This window comes from Mercurialis annua, linkage group LG7, assembly GCF_937616625.2.
Source record: "Mercurialis annua linkage group LG7, ddMerAnnu1.2, whole genome shotgun sequence".
NCBI classification, from domain to species: domain Eukaryota; kingdom Viridiplantae; phylum Streptophyta; class Magnoliopsida; order Malpighiales; family Euphorbiaceae; genus Mercurialis; species Mercurialis annua.
In genome coordinates, this window is record NC_065576.1 from 29984904 (window position 1) to 30006726 (window position 21823).

General features: G+C 33.6%; 3 protein-coding genes and 2 long non-coding RNA genes across 5 annotated transcripts; 3 read left to right on the forward strand and 2 right to left on the reverse strand.

The window, feature by feature from the left end:
- The first annotated feature begins 2018 nt into the window (after positions 1–2018).
- LOC126657001 (uncharacterized) lies at positions 2019–4241 on the forward strand. The gene is made up of 4 exons (XM_050351622.2): positions 2019–2205; positions 2285–3502; positions 3734–3877; positions 4210–4241. Exons 1-4 carry the CDS (start codon positions 2202–2204, stop codon positions 4239–4241), a joined length of 1398 nt encoding a protein of 465 aa, XP_050207579.1. The 5' UTR covers positions 2019–2201.
- Positions 4242–4876: 635 nt separating this feature from the next.
- LOC126654992 (uncharacterized) lies at positions 4877–5474 on the forward strand. Its single transcript, XR_007632835.2, has 3 exons — positions 4877–4949; positions 5042–5129; positions 5202–5474. It is a non-coding gene; the product is annotated as an uncharacterized LOC126654992 (long non-coding RNA).
- A 2266-nt stretch (positions 5475–7740) lies between these two features.
- Positions 7741–8378, reverse strand: LOC126657002 (uncharacterized). The gene is made up of 3 exons (XR_008791092.1): positions 8184–8378; positions 8009–8113; positions 7741–7931 (listed from the first exon to the last, which is right to left on the reverse strand). It is a non-coding gene; the product is annotated as an uncharacterized LOC126657002 (long non-coding RNA).
- A 118-nt stretch (positions 8379–8496) lies between these two features.
- On the reverse strand, positions 8497–11040 carry LOC126657004 (uncharacterized). The gene is made up of 4 exons (XM_056103779.1): positions 10804–11040; positions 9078–9923; positions 8937–8991; positions 8497–8507 (listed from the first exon to the last, which is right to left on the reverse strand). The coding sequence occupies exons 1-4, from the start codon at positions 11038–11040 to the stop codon at positions 8497–8499; spliced, it is 1149 nt and encodes a 382-aa protein (XP_055959754.1).
- A 1217-nt stretch (positions 11041–12257) lies between these two features.
- On the forward strand, positions 12258–13397 carry LOC130014872 (uncharacterized). Its single transcript, XM_056103842.1, has 2 exons — positions 12258–13069; positions 13180–13397. Exon 1 carries the CDS (start codon positions 12484–12486, stop codon positions 13066–13068), a length of 585 nt encoding a protein of 194 aa, XP_055959817.1. The 5' UTR covers positions 12258–12483; the 3' UTR covers position 13069; positions 13180–13397.
- The last annotated feature ends 8426 nt before the right edge of the window (positions 13398–21823 follow it).

Genomic DNA, 21823 nt, shown 5'->3' on the forward strand with positions numbered 1-21823 from the left:
CAAATCTCATGGCTTCGAGCCATTTTTCAGAGTCAGGACTATTTATGGCCTCTTGGTAGGATGTGGGTTCTTCTTGATCCACAATCATCACATCATTATTCTCAGTAGTGAGAAATCCATATCTCATAGGATTGTGACGTGTCCTATCAGACCTCCTTTGGCCTTGTGGTACTTGTACTGGTTCAACAATTGCTTGTTGATTCTTTTGAGGTTCCATTCTTGGTACAGTGCTACTTTCACTACAAAAAATTTGGCTTCTTGTGACAAAAAAATATGTGACAAACTATATTTTGTCATAATAAATAGGTTAGTTGTGACAAAAAAAATTATTTTGTCACAATGAGAGTTCAATGAAATGATATTGCGACAAATACATATTGTGTCAACCATTTTTGTCACTATAAAAAATAATTATGTTTGTTGTGACTAACTATTTTGACAAAAACATGTTTTGTCGCCGTAATTTAAAATATTTTTATTATGACAAAATTATTCTTATCATAATATTTAAAAAAGTTGTGACAAATTTTATTTTGCAGCAATTAGATATATTTTGTCACTATAAAATTTAATTACGTTTGTTGTGACAAAGTATTTTGCCAATAAAAGATATTGTAATAAATTAATATTGTGTCAAATTTTGTCGTCACTTATAAAAAAGTAAATATGTCTTTGTGACAATGTATTTTGCCAAAACAAATGTTTTGTTTTCGTATTTTAAACCTACAGTTATAACGACTGCATATGGACCTGATGTCAACCGTATGTCAACCTTATAAAACACAAACATAAACTCTTTCCACTACTGTTTATTGTGTCAAATTTATTTGTCAATAAAAAAAGTAAATTTGTTTTTCTGACAAAATATTTTGCCAAAACAAATGTTTGGTTCCGATATTTTAAAAAGACAATTATAATATTTATTGTGTCATATTTATTTGTCACTATATAAAAAAGTAAATATATTGTTGTGACAAAGTAATTTGCCAAAACAAATGTTTTGTGCCTGTATTTTAAACTATAGTTATAATAACCGTAAATAAACCGTTTATTGACCATATGTCAACCTCATGAAACACAAAATACACACAAAATAGAGAAAGAAAAACTAATTGCAGAAAATAAATGGTAAAATAGAAAATATATACAGTTATAATGAAAAAATAAATTTTAGCATAATATTTAAAGACTTTAGTAACAAATTTATTTTTCAGCAATTAATTAAACTTATATAATGTTGTGATAATTAAATATTGTGTCAAATATTTTTGTCACTATAGCAATTAATTGTGTTTGTTGTGACAATGGGTTTTGACAAAAACTGTTTTGTCACTGTATATTAAAAATACAGTTATTATGATAAAATAAATTTTATCATAATATGTAAAAATATTGTGAATAATTTTATTTTTCAGCAATTAAGCGAAATTAAATGATATTGTGATTAATAAATGTTTTGTCACCATGGAATTGAAAAAAAAAATTATGATAACAGGTTTAAATGGGTTATGAAATTATATTTTATTTTGATAAAAAAAGGTATATGACAATTAAGATTCAAATATCCAAATTAGGTTAATCGAAGCACTCTTCATTAGGGAAAAACTTTTTTTGCTGAATATTGACACCACACTACCGCATCAATTCCATACGTTTGTACGCTTCTCACGCCGCCGCACTTTCATTGATTTGTGTTTGTTGATGCTTATTTGTCCAGGTATTTTTTAACTTATGAAAAGAGACTAAATTGATTAATGTAGGATGAATTTCACATTCAAATTGCTTATTTGTTCAATTGATAATTTAATTTTTTAACTGATTCGTACAAACTCGAGGTCGGGCTTAAAACTAGACGACTTATCACCTATTCTCGAGTTTATTAGCTCAGTAAAATCAAGAACTCGAGGTTTTGCTTCCATTTCGTCGAGTATTAAGACTTACATCAAGTTTGTGCTTTGACAGAGATAAAAAAGTCGAGTTAAGGATGTAACTCGTCGACTATTAAGCATGTCATCGAGTTTAACATTGCAAACGACGTATAAACTCGAGTTAAGTTTAAAAATTCGTCGACTATATAGGCTGACCTCGAGTATGTTTTAACAGTAACACTAACCAAATGTTAGCCTTGTTTTAGAACTGCAGGTAGTTCAGGGAAAGAAATTGGATATATTTTTAAAATAGCTAACGGTATCTGATTTGTAATGGGTAAGTTTTAATTATATTTTCAATTGATAGATTTGTACCAAATATTGATGTTGCCTAATATATTATTTTGGTATTAAAGGGACGCCATCAGACAAAAGTTGGATGACGTCGTACCGATTTAGTTCATGTTATATTCAAGGGGTCAAAAATTTTCTGAATGTTGCAAAAGACTTTACTGATTCAAATGGCAGAGTTCGATGTCCATGCAAGAACTGCATCAATATTTATTTGAAGCCATTGCAAGAAGTAAAAATGGATCTATATCAATATGGAATTAGTGAAAACTACACAAACTGGGTGCACCATGGTGAGACTTCTCAACCTCGTGATAGTTTAGATGGCTCTATTAATTCGGACAATGAATTGGAGGATAGTGGAAATGATGTTTCAGAAATGTTAGATGATATGTGTAATGCAACTTTTATGGACACCGACATGGAAGACAGACTTCCCAATCAAGATAATAACATGCTAGAAGGAGAAGTAGCAAAATTTGCTAAATTGTGGAATGATTCTCATTGTGAACTATATCCTGGAAGTCAAAAATATTCAAAGCTCTCTTTTCTTCTTAAGATGATTAATATCAAAGCACTCACAAATTCTAGTAATAAGTCATTTTTTTCGAATTTGGAGTTGTTCAAGGATGCACTCCCGAGAGGAGAAACACTTCCAAGCTCAAGTTATGAGGTTAAAAAATTGATGCGTGATTTAGGACTCGGTTACGTAACTATTGATGCTTGTGTAAATGATTGTGTGCTATTTTGGAAGGAAAATGAAAATCTTGACACGTGTCCAACTTGTAAGGCCCCTAGATGGAAATTAGGTTTCGGAAAACGCAAGAAGGTTGCTCAAAAAATTCTTAGACACTTCCCTTTAGTACCTAGACTTCAGAGGTTATTTATGTCTAAAGATATTGGTGAAAATATGAGGTGGCATAAGGAGAAACGTGTAGATGATGATACGATTAGACATCCAGCTGATGCTACGGAATGGAAAGATTTTGACCAGAATTATGCTTGGTTTGGCAAAGATGCTCGTAACGTGCGACTTGGGCTTGCTAGTGATGGATTTAACCCTTTTGGAAATATGAGCACGAGTTATAGCATGTGGCCGGTGATTGTGACGCCATATAATTTACCACCATGGAAATGCATGAAGGAGAATTTTTTGATGTTATCTTTGCTTATTCCTGGTAAGGAATCTCCCGGAAATAATATCGATGTATATTTAAGGCCATTAATTGATGAGTTAAAAGAGTTATGGGAGACCGGTGTGACAACATATGATGCATATAGCGGTAAGAATTTTCAATTACATGCTGCATTATTATGGACAATAAATGACTTTCCAGCATATGGAATGTTATCTGGATGGAGCACAAAAGGAAAATTGGCATGTCCTGTGTGTAATAAGTGGACGTGTTCGCTAACATTAAAAAATGGAGTGAAGCAATGTTACATGGGTCATCGGAGATATTTACATGCCCAACATTCTTGGAGAAAAAACAGAAAATTTGATGGCAAACCAGAGCACGGGTCAAAGCCTGAAGAGTTGTCAGGAGATGAAGTTCTAAGGCAATTAGATTTGCTTCCAAAAAGCCTTGTTTTTGGGAAGACACCTAACCAAAAAAAGCGTGCACGTGGTCCTGAAGAGCTCAATTGGACAAAGAGAAGTATATTCTTTGAATTGCCTTACTGGAAAACATTAAAATTACGTCATAATTTAGATGTAATGCATATTGAGAAGAATATATGTGAAAATATATTGGGTACGTTGATGAATATTGATGGAAAATCTAAGGATAACATTAAGGCTCGAATGGATTTAGAAGCAATGGGTATAAGAAAAGAGTTACATTTACAGCAAAAGGGAAATAAATTTTTTATGCCACTTGCTTGTTATACATTACCGAAGCCTGAAAGGAGAAAGTTTTGCGAATGGTTGCAGTCAATCCGGTTGCCAGACGGATATGCTTCCAATCTTTCTCGATGTGTAAGTGTTCAGGACTGCAAAGTTATGGGGATGAAAAGCCATGATTATCATATATTCTTGCAACGGTTACTTCCAGCATCAATTTGTGGGTCTTTGCGTAGTGAGGTTTACACTGCATTATCAGAGTTGAGCTCTTTCTTTAAGGAGCTTTGTTCGAAGACTTTAAAAAGATCTACAGTTAAAAAGTTGCAGAGCGATATCATTTTGATAATATGTAAACTTGAGATGATATATCCTCCATCTTTTTTCGTGGTAATGATGCATTTGGCAATTCATCTGCCACGTGAAGTAGAATTAGGAGGCCCTGTTCACTATAGGTGGATGTACTTTATTGAGAGGTTAGTTGATAAGGAAATTTTGTTTTTAGTTTTCTTGCTGCAGTTTTAACTAATTTTTATATATCTATATGGTTTATTCACATTTACAACAAATTTGTTGTGCAGGTTCTTACGTACTTTGAAAAATTATGTACGTAACTTAGCTCGACCGGAGGGTTCAATTGCTGAAGCGTATATCACTAAAGAATGTTTGAACTTTTGTTCACTGTATTTTCATGGTGTTGAGACAATATATAATCGCGTTGAGAGAAATAATTTTCCTGTGCAAATAGGAGTGGAAAATGGATTTTCCATATTTTCAAACAATGCAAGACCTTTAGGAGCTACAGAATATAAAACACTATCCCATTCTGATTTTGAAAAATTGCAGTGGTATGTGCTTAACAATTGTGAGGATGTTGATGAATATCTTAAGTAAGTTATTTTATTTTGAAAAAACAAAGACTTTAGAGTTTCAAAATAGCTTTATTTTACACTTTTTATCTAATTTTATAAACGTTAAGCAGGATTCACATTGAAGAATTACAAAAGGAAAGTGTTATAGATGTGCAAAAAAGACACCAGGCAGGATTTGCCAGTTGGTTCAAGGAGTGTGTAAGTATGATGCTATAAAAGTACTAAATATTGAATTATGCCTCTAATTTCACCATTAAACTTATTTTTCAGGTTGGACGCTTACGTGCTATTGGTTTGGTTGCAGCAACAGATCATATATATGCGTTGGGATTAGGTCCTGATATACGAATTGCTAGGTACAGTGGGATAATTGTCAATGGAGTTAGGTTTCACACAGTTGAGCGTGATAATTTTCGTCGGACTCAAAATAATGGAGTTTCAGTAACGGGAGAGCATAAGTCGAAAGAAATCGAGTTTTATGGTGTGCTAACAGATATCATTGACCTCCAATATGTTAATGGGAATCATGTTTTCTTGTTTAAATGTGATTGGTGGGATGTTGGCGATAAAAATGGAATTAAAACAGATGGCAACTTAGTTTCTGTTAATGTGAGCCGTAAATGCTATACAGGTGATTCTTTCGTGTTGAGTTCTCAAGTACAGCAGGTTTTTTATGTCAGCGATTTGAAAAATGGAGGTCATTGGAAAATTGTGCAAAAATCATTTCACAGGAATATATTTGATGTGCCAGAAAAGGAAAAAGTGTGCAATGAAGATTCAATATTGAATGATGAGCCCTATCAGCAATACGAGGCAGATCATAGTCACGAAGTCGATCAAAATGGTGGTGAAAATTTGGAACTCTTGCATCCTATAGATGTATTACCGGATGAAGTTGATGTTGGTCAAATGTTTCAAGGTCAAAACTCAAACCCGATTTATTCTAGCGATGAGGAGGATGATACTACGATCAATTATGATGATGCCGACACTGATGTACTAGAAGACTCAAATGACAGTGACAATGAAGACGAAGACGATGATTAGTGACTGAAATTTACCGCTTATTGAACTCTTTTTGGATTCTTGTAGCTTGTTTGAAAGTATGAATTTTACTGAGAGATGCTTTTTTATATTGCCTTGAATGTAGATTGTAGAATTTTGGTGTTTTATGGCAGTAGTTATGCAGCCCAACATGAAATTTGTGGAAAACTGGATAGCAGAAACTCGATGTGTTGATGAAAACTCGTCGAGATATTAGCCACACATCGAGTTTGAACTTATGGAATTATATATGAGATATCAGCCAAACATTCAATTGATTCCTTTGGTTTAGTTTGATTTTAAGGTTTGGTGTAATACCAATTATTTTTTCTCAATTTTGTACTTCTACTATAGAACAGAACAGAAAAATAGAATTGAACTCCTGCCTTTTAATATAACTATTGACAATTCACAATTTTGTGGAAATTTGCTAAAACACTACACATATTGTAATTACCTGTTTTTACAAATACTCTAAAATAGACTTCAAATAAGAAATAAATGGACATTTATGTCCTCCAAGCAAAATAAAAGTGTGACAAAAAGGAGACTTTCTTTGCAAACAAAAATCAATAACATTCTTCATCTTGAACCTCCATAAATTAGCTTCCTCTTCACTCCCTAGGCAGATGTTCTCTTGAGTTTTAGAGGACCCTCATCTTCACTAACACAAGAAGAGCTTTCCTTCCAACGAGCATACAAATATAATGACGAAGCGTAACGAGCACGGTGTTCTTTGACATCATAATCATGCCCCATAACTTTCCCATCAACAAAGAACTCAGCAGCGGAAAACATATGAACTCCACAATCACTACGAAAAGTGAGAAAAAAATAAAAAAACATAACAAACAAGGTTGACATTAGGTTCCTATTCTGTCACCATAACTCTTTAATATAACCCAACCAACTAAAGTTAAAAACAAATTATAGACTTACACATCATTTTGGATAGGCATGTTTTCCACAATCTCTATTCTGAACGGATCAGTTATTCTCTTTCCCTCATAAGCACCGGCAGTAGTATCGATGTCATCTCGAGAATCATAAAAATTGGTAGCTTGAAGGAATAGTGGAAGCAACACACTATAGGAAGTAACATATTCAGTTGCTGATCTGTCATATTGCACCGACCTCAACGAATTGTAGATATAGATGCATCGTTCCTTGAAATTCAGGCGAGCCAAAATCCAATGCCAATCGTTAACACAATTGATCGGAAAAAGAACATCGTCAACATTAGCCCAATTCGTATTGCAACGCATAGCACCACCTTTAATGTAGATAGCCACTGTATGTTTCAAAGAAACAAGTGACACATCTTGCTTTTTCTTGTATGCTGTGTAGAGAGTTTGAATACGCCGATCAAAAAAATTATCAGTTGACGTACATCTACTGTTTGCAGCACATCCAGATTTTATTTTCTTTCTCAGATAATAAAAGAGAACATCTACATGCTGCCAAATAAACAAAATTCAAGGTTAAGTAGCCATACAGTCACAACAATGTTATTAACAAAACTATCGTGAGTAATTCAAATAATAAACACATAAAATAAAATAAAAAGAACAAATAAAAGAAATATGGATATACTTACAGAACACTCAAGAGGCTTTCCAACGTGGTAGAGATGGTAAAACCAGGATTCCGTTTCAATATCAACCACGCCAAGAGAAAGACGAGGATGGAATTTATCAATCTTTGGATCGTATATCCAGCTTTGCCTTCTAAACAAATAAAGAAAAAAAAAATTAAATAAGTGAGCATTAAAACAGAACTGAAAAAAGTTAGTCGAGATACGAACTTGGCCCCTTTAGGACGTCCTTCTTCCAGCCAATTCTGAATGATGTCTTGTTTGGTGGCATCACTGAATAAAATGTGATTAGCATCAAATGGACAAATACGGACTTTACAACCAGTTTGCGTCGGTATGAAGCGGCTTGAAGAAGGACCAGACTACCAAAAACATAAGAGAGGATACAGTAAGTAAACTATAAAATTAAACTATAAATATAATTTAAAGCAAACAATACCTCCTTTGATTTGAATTCAGCAATCGATTCACTTGCATTTTTTTTAGTCTGATTGATGGTGTCATCTGGTGGAGATTTTAAATTCAACTCGCTTTGTCGCGAAACCTAGTAAATTGACAATAAACAATTTAATATAGTTAATCAAAACAGCTTAATTTCAAATTATTAAATATACCTCAAAATTCGGAGAGATAACATCAACGTGTTCGGAAGAAACAATAACACAAGGTTCACCACGGTCATCCTTGCCTTCAAGTACAGCCTTCTCGCAAACCAAATCTTCCAATTCGACTTTTTCAGCACCTTCTTCTTCATCAGCAGACTCCCTACCATCCCTTTCTTTGCTGGAAGTAGCTTTAGTATCAGCAGAAACAGGAATAACAGACTCCCTACCATCCCTTTCTTCTCGTTCCGTTACTATATAAGTACCATTTTTACTTGGTTTCACTGAAATGTCCTCTGCAGGAAGAACAACCTTTTTTCCTTTGTCAACCCTTGTCTGCAAGCCATCAGAAACATCATGTTTCTCAATTTCAACCTGATATAGATATGGAGTTCACATTAGGTTCCCATCAGGTTACAATAACATAATATGAAATAACATAAATTATATTTAACTAAACTCTAAGTGATAAAAGTACAAAATACATAAATCAAAACAAATTACCGTTTTAGAATCACCAATCAGAGTTAGCCTATCATTCAATGAATTGACAACTGTCAAAAGTTCGGAACATTTGGAAGTGAATAAACGTTTCAAATCCATTATATCATCCTTAATCGTCTTTTGACCAGCCATCAAAATTTCCAGCCTCTCTTCCATAACATTTAAATTCGAAGTGTTCGACGTTGATTCACCGTCCTTCAATATATTAAATGCCGGACAATAACCCTCCTCGTTTCCCTTAATTTTTTTTGAATAAGTCACCTAGACGAAGGGCATTCATCTCTGCCGGGGTTGGAACAATTGATCGGAAAATCATCTACACATAACAAATGAACACCATATATGAAAACAGAGTCAATGATAAATTACATTTGAAAAATTGAAAATTTAACACATACGAACCTCATCGGATGCAATCTCAACAAATAAATCCCTGTCAACAGCAATGTATTTTGCAGGAACGAATGCTTGCCACCTCAGAATCCGCGGGATAGCATCTTTGTTCACTAGCTGAGCAAAGGTATTTTCCACCGCCGGGCAACACTCGTAGAACCAACATACCAGTGCATATGGTAAACCTTGAAGTCGATACTGGTAAATGTTGTCTTCAATAATAAGAGATCCCGGACTAAGAACAACTCTTTTTGACAAAGAATCAAACGTGTACTTGAAAACGTCAATACCCCATGGATAGTCGTTCAAATCAGCCGAATCAACTACGTCAAAGTCCTTCAAAGGGATACGAGCAGTCCTCGGTGAAGCAAGCAAGAAGTTATGCAAAAAATGCATAAATGCTATCTTAAACCCATCCTCCTCCGACTCCCAACGCCTAGCTTTGAAAAAATCCTGAAGGGTCTGTTTAGAAACAGATTGCAGCCCGCTGAAGTACTTATCCAAAATGCCGTTTTCAACTTTTGTATAGGCATACTTACTGCTGTCACCTTGACAGTTTAAACCCGAGATCAAAGCAAATTCGTCGATTCCGAATTTCAGCCTATGACCGCCAACCTCAAACCACAATTCAGACTTGTTTAGCTGCTCCACCTCCCTCAACAATAAACAATGTATGATCTGATTTTGCACTTTGATCTTGGGAATATCAAGAAAGTAGCCAAAGCAAGATTGTCTAAACTTTTCCAATTCACCTGGAGTCAGAGTCGATTTGATATCAGAAATGACATCGTATGACATGCGCGTATCAATCTTCGAGTGAACACGATCTTCTCGGCTTACTTTAAACTGCCATAGCTGTATGGAAATTAGAGTGAAAACTGTTAGATATCAAAAATTTCACAAAGAACATGTTGACATGAGCCAGACGAAAATAGGAATTCGGAAAATAAGAAAAGCCAGAAATTAAACCCATAGTATGCACACAGATTTACAACACTCTTTTTCAGATATTTATAGTGCTTGTCAAAGTAAAACTGCTGGTCCAATTCAGCAGTGCAAAAAGTAACATTTTGTAGGTTAAGGTAATAAACCTCCAAGGCAAGTAAAACAACACTAAGCTGGCTCAGGTTCACTTCAAGCTTTCAAATTTTAGAGCTCCAACATAAAAGTCTCCCAGTATCTACATAAATGTACACTAAAACTGCCAAGCTATGTAACACGGACTCAGAAACTTGTAAACAAGACACTTAGATATGGACACGTAGACGTCAAGTCATTGTTATTTCAAGATTTTCCATAATAAAAATTGCAATTTTGTGTCTGAAACGCCAAGTTTCCAATACATGAATGTTGATTGAGTAAATTGTCCATCCTATTTAGCTGCCAAGTAAGGGTAATTTAGAGTTCATAACAATTTCTAACATTCCTCTCAATACAATGCCCAAAAATAACCAAATCAAAACCTGAAATTTCATTGTCAAACCCAGTAGAATGGAGGAATTAACCTTCAAAAACTGAAATTTCAGTACCCTAAAAAAATAGAGTTCATAACTGTACCTTCAAAACTATCTACCAACCAACCTAACCACAATTTTATATAAACATAATTCCAAACAATCATACTTAAACATAATTTCAAACAATCATATAAACAGAGTCAATTTATTATTTTAAGACATCAAACAATTCTAATGCAGTAGGTTCTTAATTGACTTATAAACTAATGAAATCATACCTTAGGAGGAGATTTCTTGGATTCAGTTCTGGAAATGCCTTTGTGTTTCTTCGATTTCGGAGGTGAATCATTTGCATGTCTCTTCTTACTCAACTGCACAGGAGATGGAGGAACTGAAACTTCTCCGGTTGACACTACCTTTTTGTTTTTTGAAGCTTTTTTTGCAACGGATTTCTTACCCATATCAGCGATTTTGATATTACCGTCGTTCTCAGTGGCAGCCCGTGTAGTCACCATGGATTTAGGTCATAAAGAAGAACACGGCAAATTAGGAAGGAAGAAAAGAGTTTTGATTATTTAGGAATGAAATCAAATTTTGCAATATCAAATGGGTATTTCCCGCTATATGAAAAAAGGAGAGGTAAATTATATGATACATTAGACACACACTAAAGAGACATATACCTTAGATGAGGATAAAATTGGAATAAAAAATTTAAAGGGTGTTGAAAATAAATTAATGTTTTCAATAGAGGCATTTTTTCAAGGGTAAAAAAATGAAATCAATAATTTAAAATTTTGAGATTTCAATTAATTTGTTATAGTTTTAATAATTTAAATGATTAAAATTATTATTTTAATTAGGGTATGTGCATATAAAGAACTGGACAAGTAAATACTCGATGTCTGGCTAAATACTCGACGAGTTTTAAGCCTAACATCGAGTTTGTTTCTGTTCAGTGCTCCATAAACTCGATGATGGGTTAATATTCGACGAGTTTAAACCTAACATCGAGTTTATGCTAGTCCAGTTATGCCAAACTCGATTTCAGGCTTTGTTTTCGTCGAGTATTTAGACCCACCTCGATTTATTTTGAAAATTACTGCAATTGAAAATTAAACCTCCCACTTTTCTTTAGAAACCTAGAATCAAAACAAGTGAAAAAAAAAATTCTCTAAATCTTCCCCATTCCACAACCCGAAACCTAGCCTCTAAATTCATCAAATTGCTATCATAATCTTATCAAATCATTAACCAAAATTATGGCATCAACAAAGGGACGAGCTAAAAGAGTTGCTTCAAAAGGGAAATCATCAAGTTCAACTATGCCTCCGAAATTTGTTAGAAGAGAATATTTGTCCTCAAATTATGATTGCCCATTTCCAATTTTCTCCGACGAAGAAGGTATTCGTTACGAAACTATTTCACGCAAGCCTATTGTTATACCTAGATATTTTGATTATGCTTTGTTGACTAGGATGGGTTTGAAATCAAAAATTGATGAAATAGTTGGTAGAATGGGTTTAAATTTTATTGCACATGGTAAGTATCAAGTTTATAAAGAGTTAACTAGAGAATTTTATACCACCTTGAATTATGCCTCTAAGAATGAAAAAGCAATTTCTTTTAGAATAAAAGGGGTTGATTATAGCATAGGGTATGATTTTATGAATCAGAAATTGAAGTTGCCTAAAGGTGGCATTAGAGGTTGTCTTTCAAATTTTGATGTTAATAGAGTATGGAAGCAATTGACCGGTGAAGACTCGGTCGATTTACAACAAGCTCCTAATGGACTCATAATTGAACCATCATATCTTATATTTCATAAATTCCTTTGTCATTCTATATGTGGTAAAAAGGAGTCGAATAGAGTAACGAAGGATGATTTACTAGTACTTGACTATTTAGTGCGACGTTCGGCAAAAAGTGTTGATTTCATACACTTAATTTTTAAAAGCATGATGACCATGGCAACATCATCTAAAGTTGCACTTGGAAATGGTCATTTAGTAACTTGTATAGCATTGCTTCATAGTGCTATTGATGAGGATGATTTGCATAAGATGGAATGTTTGGGGGATGCGTATCTTAATGAAACTATGCTCCGTAAAGCCGACATTCTTGATATGGATGGAGAATTGATGAATGTAAAGGACCGAAATTGTTATTTAATTAAAATTGGCCAGCCGAGAAGAGGAAAGGGAAGAAAAGCAGAAATAGAAGATGACTGTGACGAAGATGAGGATAATGTAAGTAGAGAACTGGAAACCGAGAATGGTCAAGGTGAGGTGGTGAGGGATGATGTCGGTATAGATCAACCAAGAGAGGAGGAAGTGAGGCGACCAAGAAAGCCGAAGCGAAGGGGAGCTTTTGAAGAGGAAGTACTTTCTTTGTTAAATGAAACAAAGTCCAGGTTGACTAATATTGAAACATCTATCGAAGAGATTAAAAGAGAACAACGAAGGTCACATCGCCGATGGAAGGCTTGTTTCGGCACCTTGGGAGCACATGATCCTTCACCTCCACATACACCGGAGAGTTAAGGTTAGTAACAACCAAAATATTTTGATTATTTCATATCTGTATGCTGTCATTCATTTGGTTTCAGGGCATTACTTTTCTTCCTGAAATATCCTCTGTTTTCCAAATTGCAGATAAGATGGGTGGCTGATTGCATAGTTGGTTCTAAATATCTAATTCTGGATACGCTGTTTTGGAGACTTGGAGGTGCAGTTTTGAAGACGTGGAGCAGATGTATATGCATAGCTGTTGATTATGGATTTAGTATTTTGAATTTGGAGGTTTATGTATTTGAACATAAGTAGGTTTAATTGTGATAAACTCATGTGTTATTAGTAGGTCTGAAATGTTATTACCAAGTATGAATATTTCTGAATGCTATTATCAAATTTGAATATTAACACTTGTTAATTCTAGATCATTGTACACTAATATTTTTTTTGACAAAACTTTAAATTTAAGTTTGTTAAATTGTTATAAATTAGGATAATTAGATGACTTTTATTGATTAACTTTTCTTATAAAGCTAAAGAATAAAAATTGATAAATTTAAATATTTATGAATTACAAATATGTAATTAATTTGTTACATCGGTCTTTTAGCTTTTATTTTTCTTTTCCACCAATTTTTAATATTTAAATATCTAAATCCGTAGAAAAAAGGATTATGATCTAGAAAATTTGAATAAATGTTAATATTTTACAAATTTAAATATTTAAATTTTAAAAATATGTAATTAATATTTTGATTACATCAGTCTTTAAGCTTTTATTTTTTGGTTGAGTCGATTTTTTAATATTTAAACATTTAAAATTATTAATATATTATGATATGATCTATATATTTTTGATAATTTGTTTCATAAAATTTTAAATTACGTACATTATTAAATGTATAAACTTTATAGAATGCAACGACATAATAACATGTCTGTGTGTGCTACTCATAACTTGTGATTATTAAAGTGTGTACTGCCTGAACCAATATGTTTTCAAAATTGCAAAAGTGCTTGGTTGCAAGATATGTACATGAATTTGAGATTTATGTACTTAAAAACGAGTTAGTTTATTTGTGATAAAATCATGTCTTATTTTACGAGTAGGTTGAAGTTGTAGGTTTATTTTTACATCTCACGTAAGTTGAGGCACATGCAACGTTAAATTGAGGCACATGTAACGTATATTTTATGTTCTCTTAATTTTTATCAAAATTCATAAAATTAACTTCATGTAAATTTTGCCACATTGCTTTGTTAATGTAAAAATGGAATTGAAACAAATCATTCTTTCATGTTCAGTTCTCAAGTATACATGAGGTTTTTTATGTCAACGATATGAAAAATGGATGTCCTTGGAAAACTAAATAAAATATTAATTGTTTTATTTTTTTAGCGGTCATTAAAAAAATAAATTAAATATTGTTTTATTTTTTTAGCGGTCATTAAAAAAAATTGAATGTTGCTAATTAATGTTGTTTTTTCTAACCCTAACACTAATCCTAACCCAAAACCCTAAACCCTAACCCTAAGCCCTAAACCCTAAACCCTAAACCCTAAGCCCTAAACCCTAAACCCTAAACCCTAATTAAGCCCTAAACCCTAAACCCTAAAATACAATTTTAATAATGGTTATGCGAGTAAAATCATATTCAACGGAATAAATTTAGCTATTAAAAATTCAAATTATACTAATTAAAAACATTAAAATAAATTATAAGAATAGGCAAAAGTGGAAAAATTTCTTATTGTTGCAATTTATTTGCAAAAGGCATATATTACCTCCAAAAAAATTAAGACAAAATATTGTTTTGAAATATTTATGTTAGAGCGATAAAAATGGAGTGGTCAACTATTACGTTGAATAACACATAAATTTTTGATATCTAATCATAAATAAGCATAAAATCAACCATTTATCAACATTAGACTCTTTGTTTTGCTTTTAATATGGGAAACAAAGACTTTTTATTTTGCACTTTGCTTCTATATCTAAAGGAAAGTGGTGATATTTGGATTAAGTTGAAAAAAATAGATTTTAACTCGAGTATATTGTTTAAACTCGTCGAATATTTTCCATGTCATCGAGTTATGACGAGTTCAGTAGAGCATATATTCGATGAAACATATAAAACTCGTCGACTTTCTCTACTACCTCGAGTAAAAAACAATATTTCTGCAACAAGATTTTCAGAATATATCTCAAACTGATTAGATTTGACACGATTTTGGCAAATCAAATCAGGAAAATTTAAAAACGAATTTATTAGGAGGGAAAAAATATTAAAATAGGAGGGAAACGAAAAAAAAAGAGAGGGAAACGAAAATAATTTGTTCCTTATTTAATTTTTTAATTAAAGAAGTTCCCTCTAAAAGGAAACTTCTTTGGCATTAACCATAATTGCAGGAATCACGTTGTTGAATGACAAAATAAAGTGGTTTCTTTGTTCTTATCAAAATATCGATCATAAAAAAAATTACAAACAATTCTCACCATACTTGTTCTTCAATTCAATTTGTTTCAACGATTTTCTGAACAATATCACTTAATACTAGAAAAAGAGTTATATCGTTTAACGAATTACAAAGATCAGCTAGACTGAAAGCTCATTTGAGGAAGGGGAATGACAAACCATCGATGAAAAATATATCACAACAATCTCAGACTACCGAAACTGAGTCGGAACCTATTCCTCCTTTGGTGAACACAACATCTCCGTCTCCTCCAATTCAAAACCCAAATAGTATTGAACATCACAACCACCGTGATGATTCAACTGCAATACCAGTGGCTGCTGAAGTTAACAGGGATGGTGAAACTGAAACCATGTCCGGTGAACCAACAAACGTTGATGAAGGTTAGGTTGAATTTATTTTGTGTTTCATTTATTTTGCTTAGAGAATTGATATAATTAACAAATGAAATTGTGTTTCAATGCTTTTTCTGGAATGGAAATATTGTTTTCAAGTTATTTTTTACCTTATATTTTTTGCAATTCGTTTTTTTTTTCTCTATTTTGTGTTTCATAAAGTTGACATACGGTTGACATAAGGTTCATATTAGGTTACAAAAACCTATAAAAAACTGCATCTAAATAAAAATTAAAAATAGTATAAGAGATACATATCAATTTGAATTGAGAAGAAAACTAACATGAGATAAACTGTAGTATTTCTTAGGTCTTCTTCCCAAAAAGAAATGTGTTTTAATTTAAAAATAGTTTAAGAATAGTATAAGACATACATATCAATTTGTTTCTCTTTTTTGTGATTATTTTGTGTTTCATGCGGTTGACATAAGATTCATATTTGGGCACAAAAACGTCTTAAAAACTGCATTTAAATTTAAAAATAGTATAAGACATACATATGAAATTTTAAAATAGTATGATAATTACATATAAAGTTTAATAGAGCAGCAAACTAGTATGAGGTAAAGTTTTGTATTTCTTACGTATTTCTCTATTCTGTGTTTGTTTTTTGTTTTCTGAGGTTGACTTATGGTTCACATATAGTTTATATTCAGTCACTATAACGTTTACAAACTGCATATAAATTATTTTTTTAAAAAGGTACATATCAACTTGGAAACAAAAAGCAAACTAACATGAGGTAAACTGTTGTAATTCTTAGGTCCTCTTCCAAAAAAGAATGGTAGAGGTAAATCTAGAGGATTTGAAGTTAAAAAAATGACTAAAGATGGTTCAAAAATTGGTGGAATTGTGATTGCAAAAACAAATAGATTACCAATTGGTCCTTCAGAAAAGATATTCAAAATGGAAATTGGTATTGTCACTCGATTAATGGCACCGCTAGGTAAACTTTATTGGTCTCAAATAAGCGCTGAACAAAAGAAAGCCTTACTTACAACTATTCAGGTAAAATTAATAATTATTTTATAGCATACTTGTTATTTCGAATAATTGTATTCTTATAATATGTGACTATTCATATGTTTTTTTATTGATATGGTGAATTTGAGATTGATTTAAGTGATCCACATGCAAGAGAAGTAGTATATGGAATGATGGCTAGACGATTTAGAAATTTCAAGTATCAGTGTCACTTACACTATAAGACGTTCCTTACTCGTGAAGAAGCTGAAAACATCCACCCAAGGATGTAAAAATTAACGATTGGAAGAACCTATGTGAACATTTTGATGAACATGCACACTTTAAGGTAATGTTTCAATTTTATATACAATTGTCTATTATCGTTTGCTAAAAATGAGTACTTTATTATCTAATTAGTTGGTAGTATGTTTCCAATTATATCTAAATTAGCTTCACATATTGTGTTCTGAACGAAAATACGAGGTTTGTTCAAAGGATTTCAATATTAAATGATTTTTAACCTTTTCATGATTTATTTTAACTCTGAATAAGCTTAAGCTCGAGGTTAGACTTGAAACACTTCGAGTTTAAAGCCTCTCCACGAAAATGAGCTTATACAGAAATGAAAATCTCGAGGAATGAATGATCTCGTAGAGTATTTTTTCCTTCCTCGAGTTAGTTCATATCTGAGAAGCTCAAACTCGATGAAAGGCTTGAAACTCTTCGAGTTTTATGCCTTACCTCGAGTTCAGATGTCTACATAATTAACATAACTCGAGAAAATGCTTGTACTTCGCCGAGTATTTGTCACATTATCATTATATTACGTGTTGTGATAAATTAAATTTATCACAACTAACTAATTATTATGACAATTAATTTCGTCACGTTAAGTTAAATTACTTCTTATGATAAATTAAATTTATCACAACTACCTAATTATAATGACAATTAATCTCGTCACATTATGTTAAATTACTTGTTGTGATAAATTACATGTATCACAATTAATTAATTATTATGGCAATCAATTTCGTCACTTTATGATTAATTACTTGTGATAAATATTTTTTTGTCACTTCACAATCTTTTTGTCACTAATAACTCGGCGTATGTGGTGACAAATGTATATTAATTGTGATAAATATGGTTTTATCACCATACAATCTTTTTGTCACTAATAACTCGGTGTATGTAGTGACAAATTTATATGAATTGTGATAAATATTTTTTTGTCATGTTATTAGCGTTTTGTCACTAGAAGTCGATGTATATTACGACAAATTTTGACAACATTGGATTACTTGTGATATACATTTTCGTCACAATAAATATGAATGTGACAAAACAATTTTATCACAATAGAAAATTTATGGTGACAAACTATAAAATTGACTTATTGTGACTTGTTTGTTGTGACCAACAAAATTCGTCACAAAGTAGTCACAATAACGTTGTTGTGACAAATTTTGGGCTTAACATGATAAATTTTATTCGTCACAAGAAGCCAAATTTTTTGTAGTGTTTGTGGTTCTTGAATTTCTTCAAGTTGTACTGTACTCCCACTGGTTCCTTTGGAAATAAATTCTCTTTCCAAAAAGATACCATTTCGAGCAACAAACACTTTGTTCTCATAAGCATTGTAGAAGTAATATCCTTTAGTTTCTTTAGGATATCCTACAAAAAGGCATTTGTCAGATTTGGGTGCTAATTTATCTGAAATTAGTCGCTTCACATAAGCTTGACATCCCCAAATCTTAAGAAAAGACAAACTAGGAGTTTTTCCAGTCCATATCTCATATGGTGTCTTTTCAACTGCCTTTGATGGAACTCTATTCAAAATGAATGCAGCGGTTTCTAAAGCATAACCCCAAAATGTAGACACCTATTTTCCGGACAGGTAAAAAGTGATAAGGCACTAAAGCGTCCAATAACAATTTCTAGAGAAATCCGTCCGGGTGACGAGCTATCGATTTGCTTGCTGGAATCTAAGCAGGCAAAGTCCGTGTTGCAAACTTGGAGGATTAAAACGTAATTAGCCGCAAAAAGCCTATAAAAATGTAAAGAGATTATAGTTTAAGTCTAGAAATTGGACTAATTGCAATATCATAGAAGTTTATGGGCCAATTTTCAAGTTTTCTAGACTAAAATTGACCATACCAAAACCCATAGGGACTTAATTTAACACTTTCAGGCACCAAAATGGACTTTTAGCACCTTTTTAATTAGCTAGCAAGTCCAAATCTAAAAATAAAAATAATATTCTAAGGTAAATAATTTAAAGATAATCCTACATAGCTAAATTTTGCACTACACACACACACCAAATCTTGTTTAATCACAGTCTTAAAACACTAAATACGTGTTAATTCTCCAAGAACACAACCCTGCAAAGACTCGAAGCTAGATTCCGCATCCACTTTGCCACAAACGAGCCAAGGACTCAGACTAATAATTCTGATGACCCTCTTAATGTCTCATATTAATTTGTATGCCATAATCATCAATTTTGTGTGAATTAGGGTGTATGCTTAGCTTATTTGTCAATTTTTTCATAAAAATTGCTATTCTAGCTAAAATTTATATTTTTATCAAATTGCCATGAATTCGATGAATAAGCATGTTAATGACTGAATTAAGATGTTTTATATGCTTAGATTCAGAAATCCGGTAGTTTAGAACACCTACAATGCATGTTTAAGCTCCTTTTGAGTTTATTTGACATGAAGGATAATAGCTTAAAGTTGCTGTAAATCGATGATTTTAGTGTTTAATTCACTTTTAAACACTTCCAGATTATTATATTTGCATGAAAAACGGATTAAAAACAAGCTGAAATGAGTTGAAAATGCTAAAAAACGACTGGTATAAACTGCTGCTGCTACCTGCAGCGCCTCCGCCGCCGTCATTCAGACCGACAGCGTCGCCAGAACAAAGTGGTGGCGCCGCCACCTCACAATGCTGGAACCGGCAGTCACATCGAATCCGTGTTCATCGTTCCCTGCTCCCTAGAAACTTGCTTCCCAGATCTCCCAGACTTCGATTCAGATTTCCGGACGCGTTTCCGGGCTCGTTCAGACTCGGAATTAGTCCCGGTTTAAACCCACACGTAGAGATTTTAATGTAGTTTAATTTTATATACTGTAATGGATCAAACCCACTGTAAATTGGGCACATGAGCCCAAATATATAACATAAATCATAAAACGGGCCCACGAGCCCGAGGCTCGCAAACCCAACAACTTCCAGAGCAGATTCCGGATTCACTAGAACTCGGAATCAACTGGGGTCTAAACTGATAGAACCGTATCGACAAGGCGGACAACTTTTGTGTTTCGAACGAGAACAAGTTCTGATAACACTGACGGTCAAACCCGCATGAGCGCAAGGCACTCAAAAGTTAACGAGGTTTAAAAGTATTCCTCACCTTGTATGTATACCAACTGCACATGGGCCAGTTTACAATGTTTACTGCTTTCCAAAAAGCATGCCAAACCTAGTATTAACAGGCTAAAGGACTAACCACGTTAAATTAGCAAATCAAATCAATTCTAGCCATTCGCTTAGACATCTTAGGACTACCACAAAAAAGTTGTAAACGGTTATATAGGGAATTCAAGATGACTTAATAAAATCAATCAAACTAGACATCCGGTTTTTAGGCTTTATGCATGTAATCAATCCAGGCCATCCAGACTTATGTTATTTGCTAGAAACCGCCAGATTTAGATGTATGCTTAGGAGTACTTGCTGCTTGCTTTGCATGTCCAGTCCAGATCGAGTCATATGCGCGTCAAACGTGTTTACTGCTTTCAAACTTTTTTACTTCCAGCAATGTATCCTATGGACTGCTATCAAATGTAGAGATGAGAATAAAACAAATATGTCCAATAAATAAAGTCGGTAACTGATAAGCCAAGCATGCGAGTCTCGGGAAGGTCCATGAACCCGGTCTTTTGGTCCGATATACGATAATCTTGCCGGAGGTGAGTAAGGTTATCCAGCCGTTAGAAAAGGCATTTCCTAGTTGAACTAGGTGGCGACTCCATTTTTCAAACCATTTCTAGATCAAGAAGTTAGCCATAAGCCTGGGCGAGCGGCTCTCGAACCCCGCTCCGATCACAGGGATGTTACCCGAGATGTCGCTTTGCCCACCACAGAATACCCAGTAGTAAGAGGACTTGTACCTTGGTTCTCACTTCCACCTGGTAAGATAGGAACATTGAGAGAAAGGGATCATCTCCACCTTCCTTCTACCATAGTCATGGCTGAAGAAACAGACAGGACAAGCAACAACTAGGTTAGGATAACCGGTTTCTGTCTCTACGCACAGTACCTACTATGCTCGATCAAGGGCATGTTGATATCATGATTGCACGCATAATGGAATAAGTGGAAGAAGGGGCTAATCCTCTCCAAGGGATATAAGGCGAAACAATAGTCGGGTTACACAATTTCAAAACTACTCGACGACTTTCCAGAAGTCCTCTCCTCCTGCAGATCTGGCTGCAAGAAAAACAATGAATGATAGCTCTGCCTGCCAATCCTATGTTGTACTTGCCAAAGAGCTTACTAAGCCACCACATAATCATACGCAAGCATAACAGTTGGAACATCTGGTTTGAAACCATCTCTGAAACCGAGATCCGTTGGAGATGTCCCTGGTGGAGAATCAGCCACGTCATCATAGAGGTCAACGGAGGATGCGTTCCCTACCAGGATTGCATGCAGTATCATGCTACAAACCAACCCGATTATGCTGACAGTATGGAGTAAAGCAGAAAATTATGGAATTTCCATCTCATTTCTCTGCAGTATCGTTGTGCCATGAATTCTTGGAAAAGCTCATGGCTTGCTGGCCGAAGAGACAAATAGAAAGGTACATGATCACTAACTGAAATGATACCGCAAGAGAGAACTACAAAGTTTGGGTCTCTCTGCACACA